This window comes from Dendrobates tinctorius, unplaced genomic scaffold, assembly GCF_039654945.1.
Source record: "Dendrobates tinctorius isolate UK_male_01 unplaced genomic scaffold, ASM3965494v1 ptg000069l, whole genome shotgun sequence".
Classification (NCBI taxonomy): domain Eukaryota; kingdom Metazoa; phylum Chordata; class Amphibia; order Anura; family Dendrobatidae; genus Dendrobates; species Dendrobates tinctorius.
The window spans coordinates 25,243,176-25,262,107 of record NW_027361737.1 but is presented as its reverse complement, the minus strand read 5'-3'; the positions used below and the strand labels follow the sequence as shown (position 1 = coordinate 25,262,107).

The 18,932-nt window shown below is 42.0% G+C and overlaps 1 protein-coding gene across 2 annotated transcripts in view; it reads right to left on the bottom strand.

The window, feature by feature from the left end:
* Nucleotides 1–294: 294 nt before the first annotated feature.
* EFHD1 (EF-hand domain family member D1) overlaps nt 295–18,932 on the bottom strand; it is a 33,706-nt gene continuing 15,068 nt past the window's right edge. For both annotated transcript variants that reach the window (XM_073581237.1, XM_073581236.1), the window contains exons 3-4: nt 9,776–9,910; nt 295–1,635 (exon numbers count right to left, since the gene is read on the bottom strand). In XM_073581237.1, the coding sequence (XP_073437338.1) occupies nt 1,504–1,635; nt 9,776–9,910 (267 nt within the window). In that variant the 3' untranslated portion in view covers nt 295–1,503. The remainder of the gene's footprint in view (nt 1,636–9,775; nt 9,911–18,932) is intronic.

The following is an 18,932-nucleotide window of genomic DNA, read 5'->3' as shown; positions in this document are numbered from 1 at the left end:
CGTTTATACTCTATGCTGAATAAATCAAGATATTTTGAAAGTTTAGTTTTCATCATTAACAGGTCTCTTGATCCACAACTTTTCCTTCAATGTTGAGGAATGTATTACATTCACAAAGAAAAGGGTGTGATCTGTATGACATAACACACTGGAGTCGGGTGAGGATCTTCACATGCACACAATTGCCTCGAGACCCTTTCTGGGCCAATGATCTAAAATTTCCTTAGCCTTCTGACTCAGACCCGCCAACATGTGACTAATCTAGATGAGAATCACAGAAGATCCACTGCACGCTTTATTAGTAAAACATATTTATTTTTTATATTAATATAAAACGTGTATATAACAGTAGCCAGCAGGGCTGCAGCTGAGCATCAAAAAGCTTCTTCCAAGCGTGCAACTTGGGGTCAGAAAGAACATCCCTAGAAAAGTCACACGGCGATACAATAAATGATAATTACCAGCATCTTCGCTCCAATCCTGGCTATAGAACCGGCAGATTTGTCTGTTGCATTAACAAAAACCATAAAACGACATTTCACATTCAATTTGCCTGTAACAACCGATCAGACGACAAGGCAGTGCACAGTAGACTACACACAAGATGTGCCGTGTTTGCTGTACAGTTTATCAAAGGTTATTCAGGAGCCAGTACTGCACAGAGATGCCCCCGATACCCCAATGTAGAGACTTCCCTTTCCACATTGTCTGCAGCAAGTTATTTACAATATTGCCTCATTTTCTAGATCTCTTCCACAACCTAGATCACAATGGATCATAAAATTCCAAGATTTCTTTAACTCTTGAGTCCACTGAAGAAATGAGTATTCAATAGTACCTTTCTGTATCAGACATTACACACCTAAAAGCACTGAGCTCAGGACTTGCGAACCATAAATGAAGAATGTTACCAGACAGGATTTCTGTACTATAGATGCCTTTAGAGCATTTTCAGACGCGACAAGATATGTCGGGAGAAATTAAATCCATTCATATAAATTGGCGCCAAGAACACGGATTTCTGCAAGCCACCATTCAAATACATGAGAAAGTTACCAAAATCTCAGCAGCAAGTCTGCCATGTGTGAAGATCCCCCCCACGAGGAATGTAACCGATCAGTGGAATGCCTCAGTTTTAGTTTCTCTTGCCTTTCTAGCCATATAGAAATTATATAGAAATTTGTAGCATGTAGGAACCCTTAAATTACTTGACACTCATTACAGACTGTAGATTTAGATAAAATTTAAGAAAAACATAGCAGTTTTATCACCTATGGCACATAAGAAATAGGCAAGTTTCAGTACATACAGGAAGAAATATTGCTTTTTTTGGCCAATTCTAAACTATTAGAAGGGACAATTGTTCCTGCATAAGCAGGTCTTATTAACACAAGAATCAGCCTTCCAGCCATAAAAAGCCAATAGGCCCTAGACCCTTACACTGCAATTTGCTTGGGTGATGGAAGACTGTGGTCCCATGTTAGTATCAAAGGCAGCAACTTTTTAATTAAATGTGGATTTCAATTCTTTGAAGGCGGCTCTGCGGTTTTTCTTCTCTTCCTCCTGCCGTTTTCGCTCGTCCTGCTCAGCACGGATTTCCGACTCAAACTTACTGGCCGAAGATAGAGCTTGGACCTAAAAGAAAAGGGTACACAATGTTAGTGGGGTACAGAACCAGTATCCAAATATTTTATCAGTTAGCAGTTTATGATCAGTTTCACGTAAAAGCCCCATAGCCATATTTACATGTGCTAATTCCTACAGACAGCACTGGAGCATGGCAGGCCAAGGTGATCACTCATCCATTCGATCATGTAATGTCAGGCATTTTGGAACAGTGCCCATGTAAAAGCCTTGAAACAACCTCACACAGTCGCTCTTTAATAGACCATCTTAGTGAACTTTACAGCTATGGACTCAAATGCTTCAAAAAAAAAAAAAAAAAAAAAAAAAAAAAAAAAAAAGTGGAGCCAGAATCGTACACCGAACAGCCACTATGTAAATGACATCAGCAAAAGACTACAGATCCCCATGATTCAGCCATTTAAAAGTCAAAGTCATCTATTGGCAGGTATTTTGCTATATGTCAGAAAATCTGTATTTTATCAGCAGCAGGATTATCCCTGAAGGACTGGTTGTCTTGTGCCATATAGTCGTCCTACACAGTGTACACAGAAAGCTGCCAATCAGTTGTGTGGGCGGGGTTATACAGAGCTCAGCATTTAGAGAACTGTTAGAGCTGCCGCAGAAAAGAACAGGAATTGTATCAAAAAGACAGCAAGCAGATATGTAACACAAGGCTGGAATCAGGCTCTCTGCCCCTACCTCATGCTTCTCTCAAAATACGTTGCAAAAACGGATGAACGATTCCCTTTAACCTTTTCGAGCCACAGCCTGTTTTTGCCTTCGTGACCAGGCCAATTTTTACAATTGTAACTTTATGAAGTTATAACTCTGCAACGCGTCAACGTATCTCACTGAATCTTAGAATGTTTTTTCGTGACTTATTGGACTTCATGAAAGTTGTAAAATTTGTTCACTATAAAGTCCGTTTATTTCTGAAAATATTGGAAATTTTGCCAAACTTTTGAAAATTTCACAATTTTCAAACCGTTTTATCTTTAGGCCCTTAAACCAGAGTTATGTCACACAAAATAGTTAACAATTCCCACACATCAACTTTACATCAGCACAATCTTTGAAACATAGTTATTTTTGTTACAAAGTTATAAGGGTCAAAAGCTGATAATCAATTTCTCATTTTTCCATAAAATGTAGTTTTTTTTTTTTTTAGGGACCACATCACATTTGAAGTGTATTACTAAAAAGACAGACACCGCCGGATCACAGATCCTATTGCGTCCACAGTGCCTCCATGTGCCTCATTAAAAAGGAATCTTCCACCAGGGATTCCGTCTGAATCACGCATTTCAGAGATTTACATGGAATCCCCACTGTAAGCGCTCAACGCAAAGCGCAGGATAAATGTGCGTCGAGAAAAAAACCAGACAAGCCTAAATGCATCTGCACTAATACAGGGTGCAGTGGACACAAGTAAAATAGCAGCTGCACAGGTGCAATAATACCAAATTAATCAGCCAGCCTACAATCAGGGATTGGCCATGTGGCACACCAGTGCAGAAAAAAATAATCCGCATGTGGCAGTGTTCACACATGGAATGCAGGGCTTCTGGTTCACAACGTCTTAGTAACACCATATAGGGGGGCTGCCCAGTGCCAACTAGAATGCATCCCGTGTGAACAGAGGCCACAGTTTGCAGAACCATTTGGGTCCAACTGCACCCTGAAAGAAACATAAAGTGCACAAAAACATATCAATACATGTAAGGTATTGGTTGATATTAAGGCCTTAATACGGAAGCTGGCAAACTGCGTCAAAGTTCCTTACACTTGCCAGTCCCACTCCAACATGAGAACCTCAAAAAAAAGGAAAAAAAAATCCTCAATCAGGAAAAAAACCAGACAGGTCTAAATGCATCTGCACTAATACAGGGTGCAGCGGACCCAAGTAAAATAGCAGCTGCACAGGTGCAGTAATACCAAATGAATCAGCCAGCCTACAATCAGGGATTGGCCGTGTGGCACTCCAGTGCAGAAAAAATAATCCGCATGTGGCAGTGTTCAGACAGGGAATGCAGGGCTTCTGGTTCACAACCTATTAGTAACACCATATAGGGGTGCGTCAAGCCTTTCTGCAATCTTTGGGAGACAGAATGAAAAAAAAAAAAAAAAAAAAAAGGATGTGAAGAATTGGTTTTACATATTTTTTACGCCATTGCTCGTGCGGTATAAGTTGATTAGGCGACTTTATTCTGCGGGGCGGTGCAATTACAGCGATATCAGATTTATAGCGGGTTTTTATGTTTGGCTGCTGTCACATACCAAAAGACGCTTTTTATTGCAAAAAAAATAGTTTTTTCATTACCATACATTGAGAACTGTAATTTTTCCATATTTTGGCTCAGAGGCTTTTTTTTTTCTTCAGGTCGAGCTGACGTTTTTTCGGTACCATTTTCAGGCACATGACATTTTTTGATCACTTTCTATTCTGATTTTTGGGAGACAGAATAAGCAAACACCAGGAGTTGTTTTTAGTTTTTTTTTTTTGTTTTTTTTTTATTGCTGTTCCGTGTGTGATATATTTATTTTTTTTTTTTTAGGTTTTGCCGCTTTTTCACAAAAACTATTTTATAGGAAAAAGAATTCTTTTTGCATCACTTTATTCTGAGAGCTATAACTTTTTTATTTTTCCGCTGTTAGAGCTGTATGTCAGCTTGTTTTATGCAGGACAAGATGACGTTTTTATCGCTACCATTTTTATTTGACTTTTTGATCGCGTTTTATTCTACTTTTTGTTTGGCGGCATGATGAAAAAGCTAAGTTTTTCCCTCTGTTTTGTTGTGTACTTATATTCATTTATTGGTTTAATATTTCTTTTTTATTTCGTGATTGTTTTTTTCAATAGTTTCAAAACTTACTTTTTTTTTTTTTACTTATATAGCGCCATCATATTCCGCAGCGCTTTACATACATTATAATCGCTGTCCCCAATGGGGCTCACAATCTAAATTCTAACATACATTATATATATCTATATATATATCTATATATATATCTATCTCTATATATATATATATATATCTATCTCTATATATATATATATATATATATATATATATATATATATATATATATATATATATATATATATATATATATATATATATATATATATATATATATATATATATATATATATATATATATATATACACACACAGTTATGTTCAAAAGTTTACATACCTAGGCAGAATTTTTGCATTCTTGGTCTTTTTTCTGAGAATATGAATGATAATACCAAAACTTTTTCTCCACTCATGGTTAGTGGTTGGGTGAAGCCATTTATTGTCAAACTACTGTGTTCTCTCTTTTTAAATCATAACAACCCAAAACATCCAAATGACCCTGATCAGAAGTTTACATACTCCATTTTTTAATACCGTGTATTGCCCCCTCTATCAATGACAGCTTGAAGTCTGTTGTGGTAGTTGTGGATGAGGTTCTTTATTTCTCAAATGGTAAAGCTGCCCATTCTTCTTGGCAAAAAGCCTCCAGGTCCTGTAAATTCCTGGGCTAACTAGCATGAACTGTGCGCTTGAGATCTCCCCAGAGTGACTCAATGATATTGAGGCCAGGAGACTGAGATGGCCACTCCAGAACCTTCACTTTGTTCAGCTATAGCCAATGACAGGTCTACTTGGCCTTGTGTTTGCCGATAACGTGCTGCATTCATCTTTTCTTCAACTTTGACCAGGTTTCCTGTGCCTTTGTAACTCACACATCCCCAAAACATCAGCGATCCACCTCCGTGCTTTACAGTAGGAATGGTATTCCTTTCATGATAGGCCTTGTTGACCTCTCTCCAAATATAACGTTTGTGGCTGTGGCCAAAAAGTTAAATTTTGGTCTCATCATTCCACATTACCTTGTTCCAGAAGTTTTGAGGCTTGTCTCTGTGCTATTTGTTTATTGCAAAGAAAAGGAGACAGAAAAGCACAATAGGATCTTATCCACGTTACAAGGAGAGATAAAAAAAAAAAAAAAGAAATTTGCTCACCTGGTTAGGATGAGAAAAAGCATAAAGGCTGGCGGCTGCTGCAGATCCGCAGATCAACGACCAGAAGAAATCACACATTCAAAAAGGAATTTGTAATTACATTCCGCGCTGCTGCAAGGAAGGATTTCAGGAGATAGATGTCAAAGATTCACAGTGGTTTATTCAACGCGTTTCGGGGGTCTCATGCCCCCTTCGTCAGGAAATACCACACAGTATGTACAGGCATCACACATATATATAGTTAAGACAGGACGCTAGGATTAAAAAAAAAGAGCGCCAACAGATCAGATGACACAGTGTCAAAGTTCATAATATTTTCGCTTTTTGAATGCTGCAATCTGGATTTGTATCCTAAAAATGTAAAACATTATTAATGTCACCAGTTAATAATTGTTTTATTATACATTTCTCTGTTATAATCCATTTGAACTGTTAACCCTGTGATTATTATTATTATTATTTATTGTTATAGCGCCATTTATTCCATGGCGCTTTACATGTGAGGGGGGTATACATAAAAACAAGTACAATAATCTTAAACAATACAAGTCATAACTGGTACAGGAGGAGAGAGGACCCTGCCCGCGAGGGCTCACAATCTTCAAGGGATGGGTGATAATACAGTAGGCGAGGGTAGAGCTGGTCGTGCAGCGGTTTGGTCGATCGGTGGTTACTGCAGGTTATAGGCTTGTCGGAAGAGGTGGGTCTTCAGGCTCTTTTTGAAGGTTTCGATGGTAGGTGAGAGTCTGATATGTTGTGGTAGAGAGTTCCAGAGTAGGGGTGATGCGCGAGAGAAATCTTGTATGCGATTGTGGGAAGAGGAGATAAGAGGGGAGTAGAGAAGGAGATCTTGTGAGGATCGGAGGTTGCGTGCAGGAAAGTACCGGGAGACGAGGTCACAGATGTATGGAGGAGACAAGTTGTGGATGTCTTTGTATGTCATGGTTAGGGTTTTGTAATGGAGTCTCTGGGCAATTGGGAGCCAGTGAAGGGATTGACAGAGGGGAGAAGCTGGGGAATAGCGGGGGGACAGGTGGATTAGTCGGGCAGCAGAGTTTAGAATAGATTGGAGGGGTGCAAGAGTGTTTGAGGGGAGGCCGCAGAGCATGAGGTTGCAGTAGTCAAGGCGAGAGATGATGAGGGCATGGACTAGGGTTTTTGCAGATTCTTGGGTGAGGAATGAACGGATGCGTGAAATATTTTTGAGTTGAAGTCGGCAGGAAGTGGAAAGGGTTTGGATATGTGGTTTGGAGGAGAGATCAGCATCAAGGATTACTCCGAGGCAGCGAGCTTGTGGGACTGGGGAGAGTGGGCAGTCATTTACTGTAATTGATAGGTTCGTAGGGGGGGGTCACGTGAGATGGGGGAAAGATGATGAATTCTGTTTTGTCCATGTTGAGTTTCAGATATCTAGTGGAGAAGAAGGATGAAATAGTGGACAGACATTGAGGGATTCTGGTTAGTAGGGAGGTGATATCTGGTCCAGAGATGTAGATCTGTGTGTCATCAGCATAAAGATGATACTGAAAGCCATGAGATTCTATGAGCTGTCCCAGGCCAAAGGTGTAAATAGAGAACAGCAGGGGCCCTAGGACTGAACCTTGTGGGACTCCGACAGATAGGGGGCGAGGTGAGGAGGTGGTGTGTGAGTGGTGATGACTGTGATGACTATGAACTTTGACACTGTCATCTGATCTGTTGGCACTCGTTTTTTTAATCCTAGCGTCCTAGTCTTAACTATATATACGTATGATGCCTGTACATACTATGTGCTATTTTCTGACGAAGGGGGCATGAGAACCCCGAAACGCGTTGAATAAACCACTGTGAATCTTTGACATCTATCTCCTGAAATCCTTCCTTGCGGTAGCGTGGAATATAACTACAAATTCCTTTGAATGCGTGATTTCTGTGCTATTTGTGGCATTTGCGCAGTAATGGCTTTCTTCTGGCGACTCGACCATGCAGTCTATTTTTCTTCAAGTGCTTCCTTATTGTGCATCTTGAAACCGCCACACCACTAGTTTTCAGAGAGTCCTATATTTCAGCTGATGTTATTTGTGGGTTTTTCTTTGCATCCCGAACAATTTTCCTGGCAGATGTGGACGAAATTTTTGTTGGTCTACCTGACCGTGGTTTTGTTTAACTGAGCCCCTGATTTTCCACTTGTTAATCACAGTTTGAACACTGCTGACTGGCATGATCAATTCCTTGGATATATTTTTGGATCCCTTTCCTATTTTATACAGTTCAACTACCTTTTGGCGTAGATCCACTGACAATTCTTTTGCTTTCCCCATGACTCACAATCCAGAAACGTCAGTGGCTGGCTGAAAGATGCAAGAGTCTGTCAGCATCCCAGAAACTCACTCAGCTTTTATGCACACACACTGATTACAAGCAAACAGGTCACAGGTGAGGATGTTACCTTTAGGTAGCCATTCAAACCCATTTGTGTCAACTTCTGTGCATGTTAGCCGGACTTAATCACCAGGGTACTGTATATACTCGAGTATAAGCCAACCCCCCTAATTTTGCCACAAAAAACTGGGAAAATGTATTGACTCGAGTATAAGCCTAGGGTGGAAAATGCAGCAGCTACTGGTAAATGTAAAAAATAAAAATAGATACCAATAAAAGTAAAATTAATTGAGACATCAGTAGTTTAAATGTTTTTGAATATCCATATTGAATCAGGAGCCCCATATAATGCTCCATACAAATAATAATGGCCCCATAAGATGCTCCCTAGAATAATATGCCCCATATGCTGCTCCATAAAGGTTATGGCCCCATATGCCGCCCCCATAAGATGCTCCATAGATTATGCCCCCATATGCTGCCCCTAAAAGATGCTCCATAGATTATGCCCCTATATGCTGCCCCTATAAGATGCTCCATAGATTATACCTCTATATGCTGCCCCCATAAGATGCTCCATACATTATGCCCCCATATGCTGCTCCCATAAGATGCTCCATAGATTATGCACCCATGTGCTGCCCCCATAAGATGCTCCATGTGCTGCCGCTGCTGCATTTAAAAATAAAAAAAATGACACTCACCGCTCTGTCGCTGGGGCCAGGTGCCGCTGCTTGCTGCTGTCTGGCATGTCATCTGTCAGAGACGTTCAGACTGCAGGGGGCGTGGCGCGTACTAACACGTCACCGCGCCCTCTGCTGTCTGAACATCACTGACGGATGACGTGCCAGACAGCAGCAAGCAGCGATGGACCCGGACAGGTATCGCTATACTTACCGGTCCTGGCACTGTCTCTGCAACCCCCAGCTTCTCCGCGATCTCCCTTCCTGCCTTCAGCGGTCAAGTGGTACAGCTCATTACACCTCATGAATATGCGCATATTCATGAGTAATGAGCGGTACCAAGTGACCGCTGAAGGAAGGGAGATCGGGGAGAAGCTGGGGGCTGCAGAGACCGTGCCAGGACCGGTAAGTATGACCTGACACCCCCGCCCCCCCTCCAACCCCCTAGTGTATATGACTCGAATGTAAGCCAAGAGGGGGACTTTCAGCCAAAAAAAAAAAAAAATGGGCTGAAAATCTCGGCTTATATTCGAGTATATAAGGTATGTAAATTTTAGATCAAGGTCATTTGGATGTTTTGGGTTGTCATTATGATTTAAAAAGAGAAAACACAGTAGTTTGACAGTAAATGGCTTCACCCAACCACTAACCATGTGGAGAAAAATTTTTGGTGTTATTCAAATTCTCTGAAAAAGAGGCCAAGAGAGCAAAAAAATCTGCCGGGGTATGTAAACTTTTGAGCACAACTGTATATATTATATGTATTATTATAGCATCATTTACTCCAAGGCGCGCTACATATTACAAAATAAACAAGTACAGTAATCTTAAAAATACAAGTCGCAACTGGCACAGGAGGAGAGAGGATCCTGCCCGCGAGGGTTCACAATCTATAAGGGATGGGTGTGGATACAGTAGAGGCTGGACGTGCAGCAGCTTGATGGTTACTGCAGGTTGTAGGCTCCCTCTCCTATATATTTTTTTTTTATATTTTAGTGGTATGATTGTGCACCACTGTGAACTCACCCAGTCCCAATCTCCATTCTATGCTGAACCAACACCATGCACAACAATTCCTGCAATCCTGACTCACCTTGGCCTCAAAGAAGCTCTTTGCTCCCATTACTCCCTCCGTTGACACGTCTATTTCAGAGAGTTTAGCGAGACACATCAGTCCGCAGTCCTCGTCCAGCTCTCCTGCCGCCGCCTTACGGAATACAAGTAAAAACTAGGAAGGAAAACACAGCAAGAAAATTAATGTGGTGTGATAGCCCAGTGACAACAGATTTATAGTGTGAAGCCAGGAGTGTAATTTATTGGTTGTTCATAGCCCTGACTAGACATTTCTTCCTTATACTTTTCTGGCTTCCCCCCCCCCCTCTTATGCAACACAATATACAGCAAACTAGACTCCAACGTCCTACAGGCACATACATAGCTGTATACTGCAGATTTATACCATGGGGTACAATCTAGACTCTAAACAATGGAAAGTGTAATCTAAATCATAGCAAGAGGATACAGACCTCACCAAAAAAAAAAAAGTTTAAGGCAATTTCCCCTTCTTTATATGTGAATAATAATAATAATAATAATAATAATAATAATAATAATAATAATAATAGATATTAATAATATTGGCTCACGTTGAAGCCCCGGTGTCCCCCCCCCAGTCATCCTCCGAGCATACATATCAGCTGCCATTGACGTCATATCCACACACAGGAATTCACGTCCACAAAACATGTCATTCCACAGATCACACCTCTTTCCCCTGGATAGTGGGGTACAGGGCACTACGCCCCTCCTCATCAGGGCAATGCCGGCACTTAGAGTCTAGGATGACTGGCATACAGTATCTGCGATCAACAGGTAATCAGACAGTGATGTGCCCTGTACTGAGGATCCATTGTGCGAGGGAAGCTTCCCACACGCCTCACCTTTCCCGCTCATGTTCTCATCTCAATCAGTAAAAAGATACGGCAGAGACGCAGAACAGTCGCCCATTCTCCGAGTCTGTGCAGAGGAGGTACCATCAGATTCTAGCATACCACGTCCATGCACAGTCACATACAGCTACAGAACAGAACAGTGCATTGTACAGAGACATCAATATACTGCCAGGCCACACAATTGCAATTCTGTATGTTCATAAGTAAACCTTGCATGCTTACAAATGTGGGGGAGCTGCAAAATTGCTAAAGAAAATTCCAGTTTATTACACAGTCATAGCAAAGATATCACCCAGCTAAGTACTACAAGATTCATAGTGAATGATTCATGCTGCCCGTGACTGTGATTATACTCCAGTTCCTTCATTGAAGCCATACACATTTTAAATTTGAAATGCTTAAAGAAAACATACTTTAAATGGCCCTTGTCACATGAATCAAACACCAACCTGTGTTAGTCACTTGTCAGGATGGGCTGCAGTCTGAAGAATCACTGCTCCCAAGACGTCTCAACTGACAGAAGAGATGCATCATAAGCACACATACTTCAGTCAGCTGCCAGAGAAAGGCTGTGACCGGATGAGAAATAGTCTCTGTTGATTTAACACAGGATTTTTTTCCCAGCCTTAAGGGGGTTTTTACACATAGCGATATCACTATAACGTCACCGATTTTGTGACGTTATAGCGATATCGCTATGTGTGATACTTACCTCCGACCGCTCCCCCGCTGTCCATCGCTGATCGTGCGAGAATGTCCAGCTCCATTTCTCGTTGTCCGCTTCCTGCTGGCGCCGACGAGCGACGCGTGGAGGACGTCAGGATCGCTGTGTGTGAAAGGTGAGTATCGTGCGCTGCGTCGCTGCTGCATCGCTGTGAGGTCTGCCTGTGTGACAGCTCACTAGCGATCATTTAGCGATGCACCAGCGATCCTGACCAGGTCGGATCGCTGGTCGGATCGCTAGTGCATCGCTAAATGTAAAGGGGCCTTTAGTCTTTCGTGTGCAGTCAGCCGAGGAGATTTCTCCTGACACAGCTCTTGTCAGCAGTTCACCAGTATGTGTGCTTACATTACACCTCCTCTGTCAGATGACACACAGGTCTCAGGAGCAGTTTTACTTCACTGCAGCATCCTGACACGTGACTAGGGTGGGCTACTGTTTGATTTACAAGATGTAAGACATTTTATTGGATTCCTGGAGAACCCTTTTAAAGCCCTTATACACAGACTAATGACAACTGAACCAACAAAAAGCATTTGTCTAATGTGAATAGGGGCCACCTGACATATGGTGGTAGAGAAGGATCAAATATGTCACATTTCACCATTTGATAATGCCATGGGAAAGAAGGCCTGGCTGGCATGTTGAAGCAGATTGTCAAAGCAGTGGACCCTTGTCCGATGGTTACATGGCAACATGGACCTGTTTTTATTTGGGTTGGGTAGTTTAAGGGTTAATGCTGTCTCTAAGTTTCTTCTTTCAGGTTCTGAGGAATTGTTTTATTAATTGGCTGGTTATTAACCAATAAGAAATCGAGTTGTGTGAATTGACCCGGTAACGGGCTTTGATTGGTCTGCCTTTTCGGCGGGAGTAAAGGACTATATATACTGGAACCTGAGGTGTTTTCATCACTTTTCAACTTTGAAGTTAAGAAGATGCCCGCCCGCCCTCCCCAATTTTATGTATTTCTCTCTTTTTCCGTCATGAAAACTTTATTAGAGTTGGGTACGATTGCTCTTTTCAATGAGCGAATTTTGGTTATCGGATTAATAAAGGAATTATTTATTAAAGAATTAATTATTTGGTGGATTTTGGTTTTTCCCATGGATTTCAGTAACCCTTAACCCCTTCCTGACATCCGACGTACTATCCCGTCCACGGTACCCGGGCCCGTATGACTGTGGACGGGATAGTACGTCTACCGCGATCAGCGGCGCCCACGTGGTGAGCGCCGCTGATCGCGGCCGGGTGTCAGCTGATTATCACAGCTGACACCCGGCACTATGTGTCAGGGGCGGTCACGGACCGCCCCCGACACGTTAACCCCTTGCACACCGCGATCAAACATGATCGCGGTGTACCGGGAGTTAAAGGGAAGCATCGGGAGGGAGGGGGCTCCCTCCGTGCTTCCCTGAGCCCCCCACGGCAGCGCAATGTGCAGCGCTGCTGCCGGAGGCTCCTATCCTCCAGGCCCCCGGATCCAAGATGGCGACGGGGGCCTTCGGGGACCTGAGGAAGCTGGCTTCCTCAGTGCCTGCAAAGCGCAGGCAAGAGGAAGTCTTCTTCAATGCCTGTGACAGATTGCTGATCTGTCACAGTGATCTGTGATGTGACAGATCAGCGATCTGTCACAGGACAGTGATGACCCACCTGGGACTATGTAATAAAGAAGGAAAAAAAAAAAAAAAAAAATATTCCCTCAATAAATCCATTTTTTGGAAATAATAATAAAAAAAAAAAAAAAAAAAAAAAAAAGTACGCATATTAGGTATCGCCGCGTCCGTAATGACCCGCCCTATAAAACTGTCCCATTAGTTAACCCTTTTAGCGAACCCCTTAAAAAATAAAAATAAAAAACGAAGCAAAAAAATAATGATTTATTATCATACCGCCAAACAAAGAGTGTAATAACGCGCGATCAAAAAGACGCGTATAAATATCCATGGTACCGCTGAAAACGTCATCTTGTCCCGCAAAAAACGAGCCGGCACACAGCATCATCAGCGAAAAAATAAAAAAAAGTTATAGCTCGCAGAATAAAGGATGCAAAAATAATTATTTTTTATATAAAATAGTTTTCATTGCATAAAACCGACAAAAACATAAAAAAACGACCTAAATGAGGTATCGCTGTAACCGTACTGACCCGAAGAATAAAACCGCTTTATCAATTTTACCGCACGCGGAACGGTGTAAACGCACCCCCCCAAAAGAAATTCATGAAACGCTGGTTTTTCTTCATTCTGCGTCCCAAAAATCGGAATAAAAAGCGATCAAAAAATTTCATGTGCCCGAAAATGGTACCAATAAAAACGTCAACTCGTCCCGCAAAAAATAAGACCTCACATGACTCAGTAGGTCAAAAGACGGAAAAATTATAGCTCTCAAAATGTGGTGATGCAAAAACTATTTTACAATAAAAAGCGTCTTTTAGCGTGTGACAGTCGCCAAACATAAAAACCGCCATAAATAGTAAGTCAAACCCCCCGTTATCACCCCCTTAGTTAGGGAAAAATAATAAAATAAAAAAAAAGTATTTATCTCCATTTTCCCGTTAGGGTAAGGCTGTGTGCACACGCTGCGGATTAGGTGCGGATTCATCCGCAGGTGAAACCGCAGGTCAAAAGACCTGCGGTTTTACCTGCGGATTGCTCTGCGGTTTTGTCCTGCGGTTTTTCATCTCCTCAATAGAGGAGATGGCAAACCGCAGGAGAATCCGCAGAAAGAATTGACATGTCAATTCTTTCTGCGGATTGAAAACCGCAGATAATCCGCGCGGAAAATTCCGCACCGTCTGCACTGCGGTTTTTGATTCCCATAGGGAATCATGGTACTGTACACCGCAGCAGCCAAAACCGCTGCGGAACCGCAGCAAAATCCGCAGCGTGTGCACACAGCCTTAGGGTTAGGGCTCAGATTAGGGTTAGGGGTGTGTTGGAGTTATAATTGGGGGTTTCCACTGTTTGGGCACATCAGGGGCTCTCCAAATGCAACATGGCGTCTGATCTCAATTCCAGCCAATTCTGAGTTGAAAAAGTCAAATGGTGCTCCTTCCCTTCCAAGCTCTGCCATGCTCCCAAACAGTGTTTTACCCCCACATGTAGGGTATCAGCCTACTCAGGACAAATTGCAAAACAATTTTTGGGGTCCAATTTCTCCTGTTACCCTTAGGAAAATAAAAAATTGGGGGCAAAAATATCACTTGTGGAAAAAAATGATTTTTTTATTTTCACGTCAGAGTGTTATAAACTTCTGTGAAGCACTTGGGGGTTCAAAGTGCTCACCACACATCTAGATAAGTTGCGTGGGGGGTCTAGTGTCCAAAATGGGGTCACTTGTGGGGAGTTTCAATAGTTTAGGTACATCAGGGGCTCTCCAAACGCACATGACACCCGCAGACCATTCCATCAAAGTCTGCATTCCAAAACGTCACTGCTTCCCTTCCGAGCCCCGACGTGTGTCCATACAGTAGTTTTCTCCCACATATGGGGTGTCAGCGTACTCAGGCCAAATTGGACAACAACTTTTGGGGGTCCAATTTCTCCTGTTACCCTTGGGAAAATGAAAAAACTGGGGACTAATTGATCATGTTTCTGGAAAAAATACGATTTTTTTATTTTCATGCCCTGGCATTATAAACTTCAGTGAAGCCCTTGGGGGTTCAAAGTGCTCACCTCACATCTAGATAAGTTCCTTAGTGGGTCTAGTTTTCAAAATGGGGTCATTTGTGGGGGGTTTCCACTGTTTAGGTACATTAGGGGCTCTCCAAAGGCAACATGACACCCGCAGACCATTCCATCAAAGTCTCCATTCCAAAACGTCACTACTTCCCTTCCGAGCCCCGACGTGTGCCCATACAGTAGTTTTCTCCCACATATGGGGTATCAGCATACTCAGGACAAATTGGACAACAACTTTTGGGGTCCAATTTCTCCTGGTACCCTTGGGAAAATAAAAAAATGGTGACTAAAAGATCATGTTTGTGGAAAAAATACGAATTATTTATTTTCACGCCCGGGCATTATAAACTTCTGTGAAGCACTGGGGGGGGGGTCAAAGTGCTCACCACACATCTAGATAAGTTCCTTAGGGGGTATGGTTTCCAAAATGGTGTCATTTGTGGGGGATTTCCACTGTTTTGGTACATCAGGGGTTTTCCAAACGCGACATGGTGTCCGATCTCAATTCCAGCCAAAAACGTCAAATGGCGCTGCTTCCCTTCCGAGCTCTGCCATGCGCCCAAATAGTGGTTTACCCCCACATGTGGGGTATCAGCGTACTCAGGACAAATTGCACAATAACTTTTAGGGTCCTGTTACCTTTGGAAAAATAAGAATTGAGGGTGAAAAGATCATTTTTGTGGAAAAGATATGATTTTTTAATTGTATGGCTTTATGTTATAAACTTCTGTAAAGCCCTTGTGGGTTCAAAGTTCTCACCACATATCTAGATAAGTTCCTTGGGGGGTCTAGTTTCCAAAATGGGGTCACTTGTAGGGGGTTTCCACTGTTTAGGTACATCAGGGACTCTCCAAACGTGACATGGCGTCCGATCTGAATTCCAGCCAATTTTGCATTGAAAAAGTCAAACGGCGCTCCTTCCATTCTGAGCTCTGCCATGCGCCGAAACAGTCGTTCCCCCCCACAAATCAGGTATCAGCGTACTCAGGACAAATTGCACAATAACTTTTGCAGTCCAATTTCTCCTGTTACCCTTGGTAAAATAAAAAAAATTGAACCTGAAGTATTTTTTTTGTGAAAAAAAGTTAGATGTTCATTTCTTTTTAAATATTCAAAAAAATTCCTGTGACGCACCTAATGGGTTAATAAACTTCTTGAATGTGGTTTTGAGCACCTTAAGGGGTTCAGTTTTTAGAATGGTGTCACTTTTGGGTATTTTCTATCATATAGACCCCTCAAAGTGGCTTCAAATGTGATGTGGTCCTAAAAATAAAATGGTGTTGTAAAAATGAGAAATCGCTGGTCAACTTTTAACCCTTATAACTTCCTAACAAAAAAAAAATTTTGGTTCCAAAATTGTGCTGATGTAAAGTAAACATGTGGGAAATGTTACTTATCAAGTTTTTTGTGTGCCGTATCTCTGTGATTTAAGGGCATAAAAATTCAAAGTTGGAAAATTGCGAAATTTTCAAAATTTTTGCCAAATTTCCATTTTTTTCACAAATAAACGCAAGTTATTTGAATGAAATTTTACCACTAACATGAAGTACAATATGTCACGAGAAAACAATGTCAGAATCACCGGGATCCATGGAAGCGTTCCAGAGTTATGACCTCATAAAGGTACAGTGGTCAGAATTGTAAAAATTGGCCCGGTCATGAACGTGCAAACCACCCTTGGGGGTGAAGGGGTTAATAAAGTTTACATGGCCACTTTTCTCCACATATGTCTGGATGTCTCAATTATTTATTATAGAGTATTTAAGTTTGTTGGGTCCTATGTTGCCATGCATTTTCCTACACAGCGGGCAGTAAAGAAGTATGCTGCACTGTATATCACGCACTTTTTTTTTTTCTTTACATTGTTATTGTATAACTAACAACCACTGAGCACAAACTGAAGGAAACACCACGTAATACAGGTCTCCGATAGCCTCTGTTTACATCACTCTAGGCTAACTGAGCTATTATATACATGTACGTGGCTGCGGCAGCCTTGTGTGTATACACATGACAGACTGACATGCTCACTGGTGCAGGGATCATGTGCCTGGCTCTCATGCCCAGCCCAGCAGTTAATTAATGCCAGGTATATACAATGCTCCTGACATTTATTAACAGGAAGTTGTAGTCATCTAAACTGTGAACCTTGGCCAAGACTGTCCTCAGCCAGTGACAGGAAGTGACAGCTCTGGTGAAACCACCTCCAGCCATCCCCGCAGCACACATCGCTGAAAAGTCTTTAACCTTGCTCACTTACTACAATTTAGATAAATGATAAGTTAGAGAAAACCAGACTTGTGTACTAGTCATTAAGAGACACATAGATGTAGCAGCCGTCATCCTATCACTTGCAGAGCGGCCCTTATGTAGTGCACTGCTGTCCCGGTGCCAAATGCTACAACTGTATTAACCCTTTTCATGACATGTGCCGTATATATCTGCCGCAAGTCGGAAGCGGGTGCATGGAGCAGGCTCACGCAGCGAGCCCGCCCCATACCTGGCAGACGATGGCTGTGTATTACACCCAGGACCTGCATAACAATTATGGGAGGAGCAGAGCTTTGCCCGTGATTGTGAACATGTTTAGTATTGCCGTAATCGTATTGATGAGGAGACTCATATATTGCATGGTCATTTTTACCACAAAATGCACACCGTAAAAACAATTCCCCCCCAAAAAAAAAAAAAACAATGCCAGAATTGTGTTTCATAGTTTCAATGCACTTGGAATTTTTTCCTGTTTTTGAGTACACTATGTGGTAAAATGACTGATGTCATTCAAAAGTACAACTCGTCACACAAAAAAGCCCTCATATGTCAAAGTGGACAGAAGAAGAGAAAAAAAAAAAAAAAAAGATATAGCCCTGGGAAGAAGTGGAGGAAAAAATAAAAATTGGCTGCGGTGTGGATGGACGTCTTAGCTTTGGGTTTTGATTGACTTATGCCAGCCAAAGTTCGGTTACCAGAACCCCATAGAAATCATTGGGGACCCGAACGTCGGATAGATAAATATATCTATGCATCATGGGCAGCACGGTGGCTCAGTGGTTAGCGCTGCAGCCTTGCAGCGCTGGTGTCCTGGGTCCGAATCCCACCTAGGACAACATCTGCAAGGAGTTTGTATGTTCTCCCCTTGTTTGCGTGGGTTTCCTCCGGGTACTCCGGTTTCCTCCCACACTCCAAAGACATATACTGATAGGGAATTTAGATTGTGAGCCCCATCGGGGACAGTGATGAAAAAATGTGTGCAAACTGTAAAGCGCTGCGGAATATGTTAGCGCTATATAAAAAAAAAATAAAGAAAGAAAAAAAAGATGCATCTCTCTCTGAACTTTACAGTTCGGGTTCGCTCATCTCTAGTGCCGAGCAGAAGGGTTCTGGAAGAATAGCTGGTGGAGTGGCTAACCTTTTTTTTATTTCGAGAGCAAGTGACTTTAGCAGCATCTGAATTCTCATGGAAATAAAATATTGGGTATTCAATGATCCATGAAGTCAGGCAAGGAGTAATAACACTCTCACCCCACATACACGTTAGCTAGTCCCCAAAAGCCAATGCTTATCTACTGCACATGGCCAGCTGTAGGCTCGAAAGCACCAGGTTCACCATGAAAAATAGCACAAAGTTTTGGATAACTGGAAGGCTTGTATCAATCTTCCTCATGCATTTTGCCTTAGTTTTTACAAAGAGGAAGCGGAAAAAGATATTTTTGTAGTTACAAATTTAACCCTGCACAGATGATTATCAAACCATTACTGACTTGTGCAGCATACACCATAGAGTACAGGAATCACCCCAGATTCGGAGAAGAAAAACTACAATGTAATCCTCAACCTACATACTGTATTTCTCCAAAGCAGGAGTACTACAACGTACATTCTGACACAACCTGATAT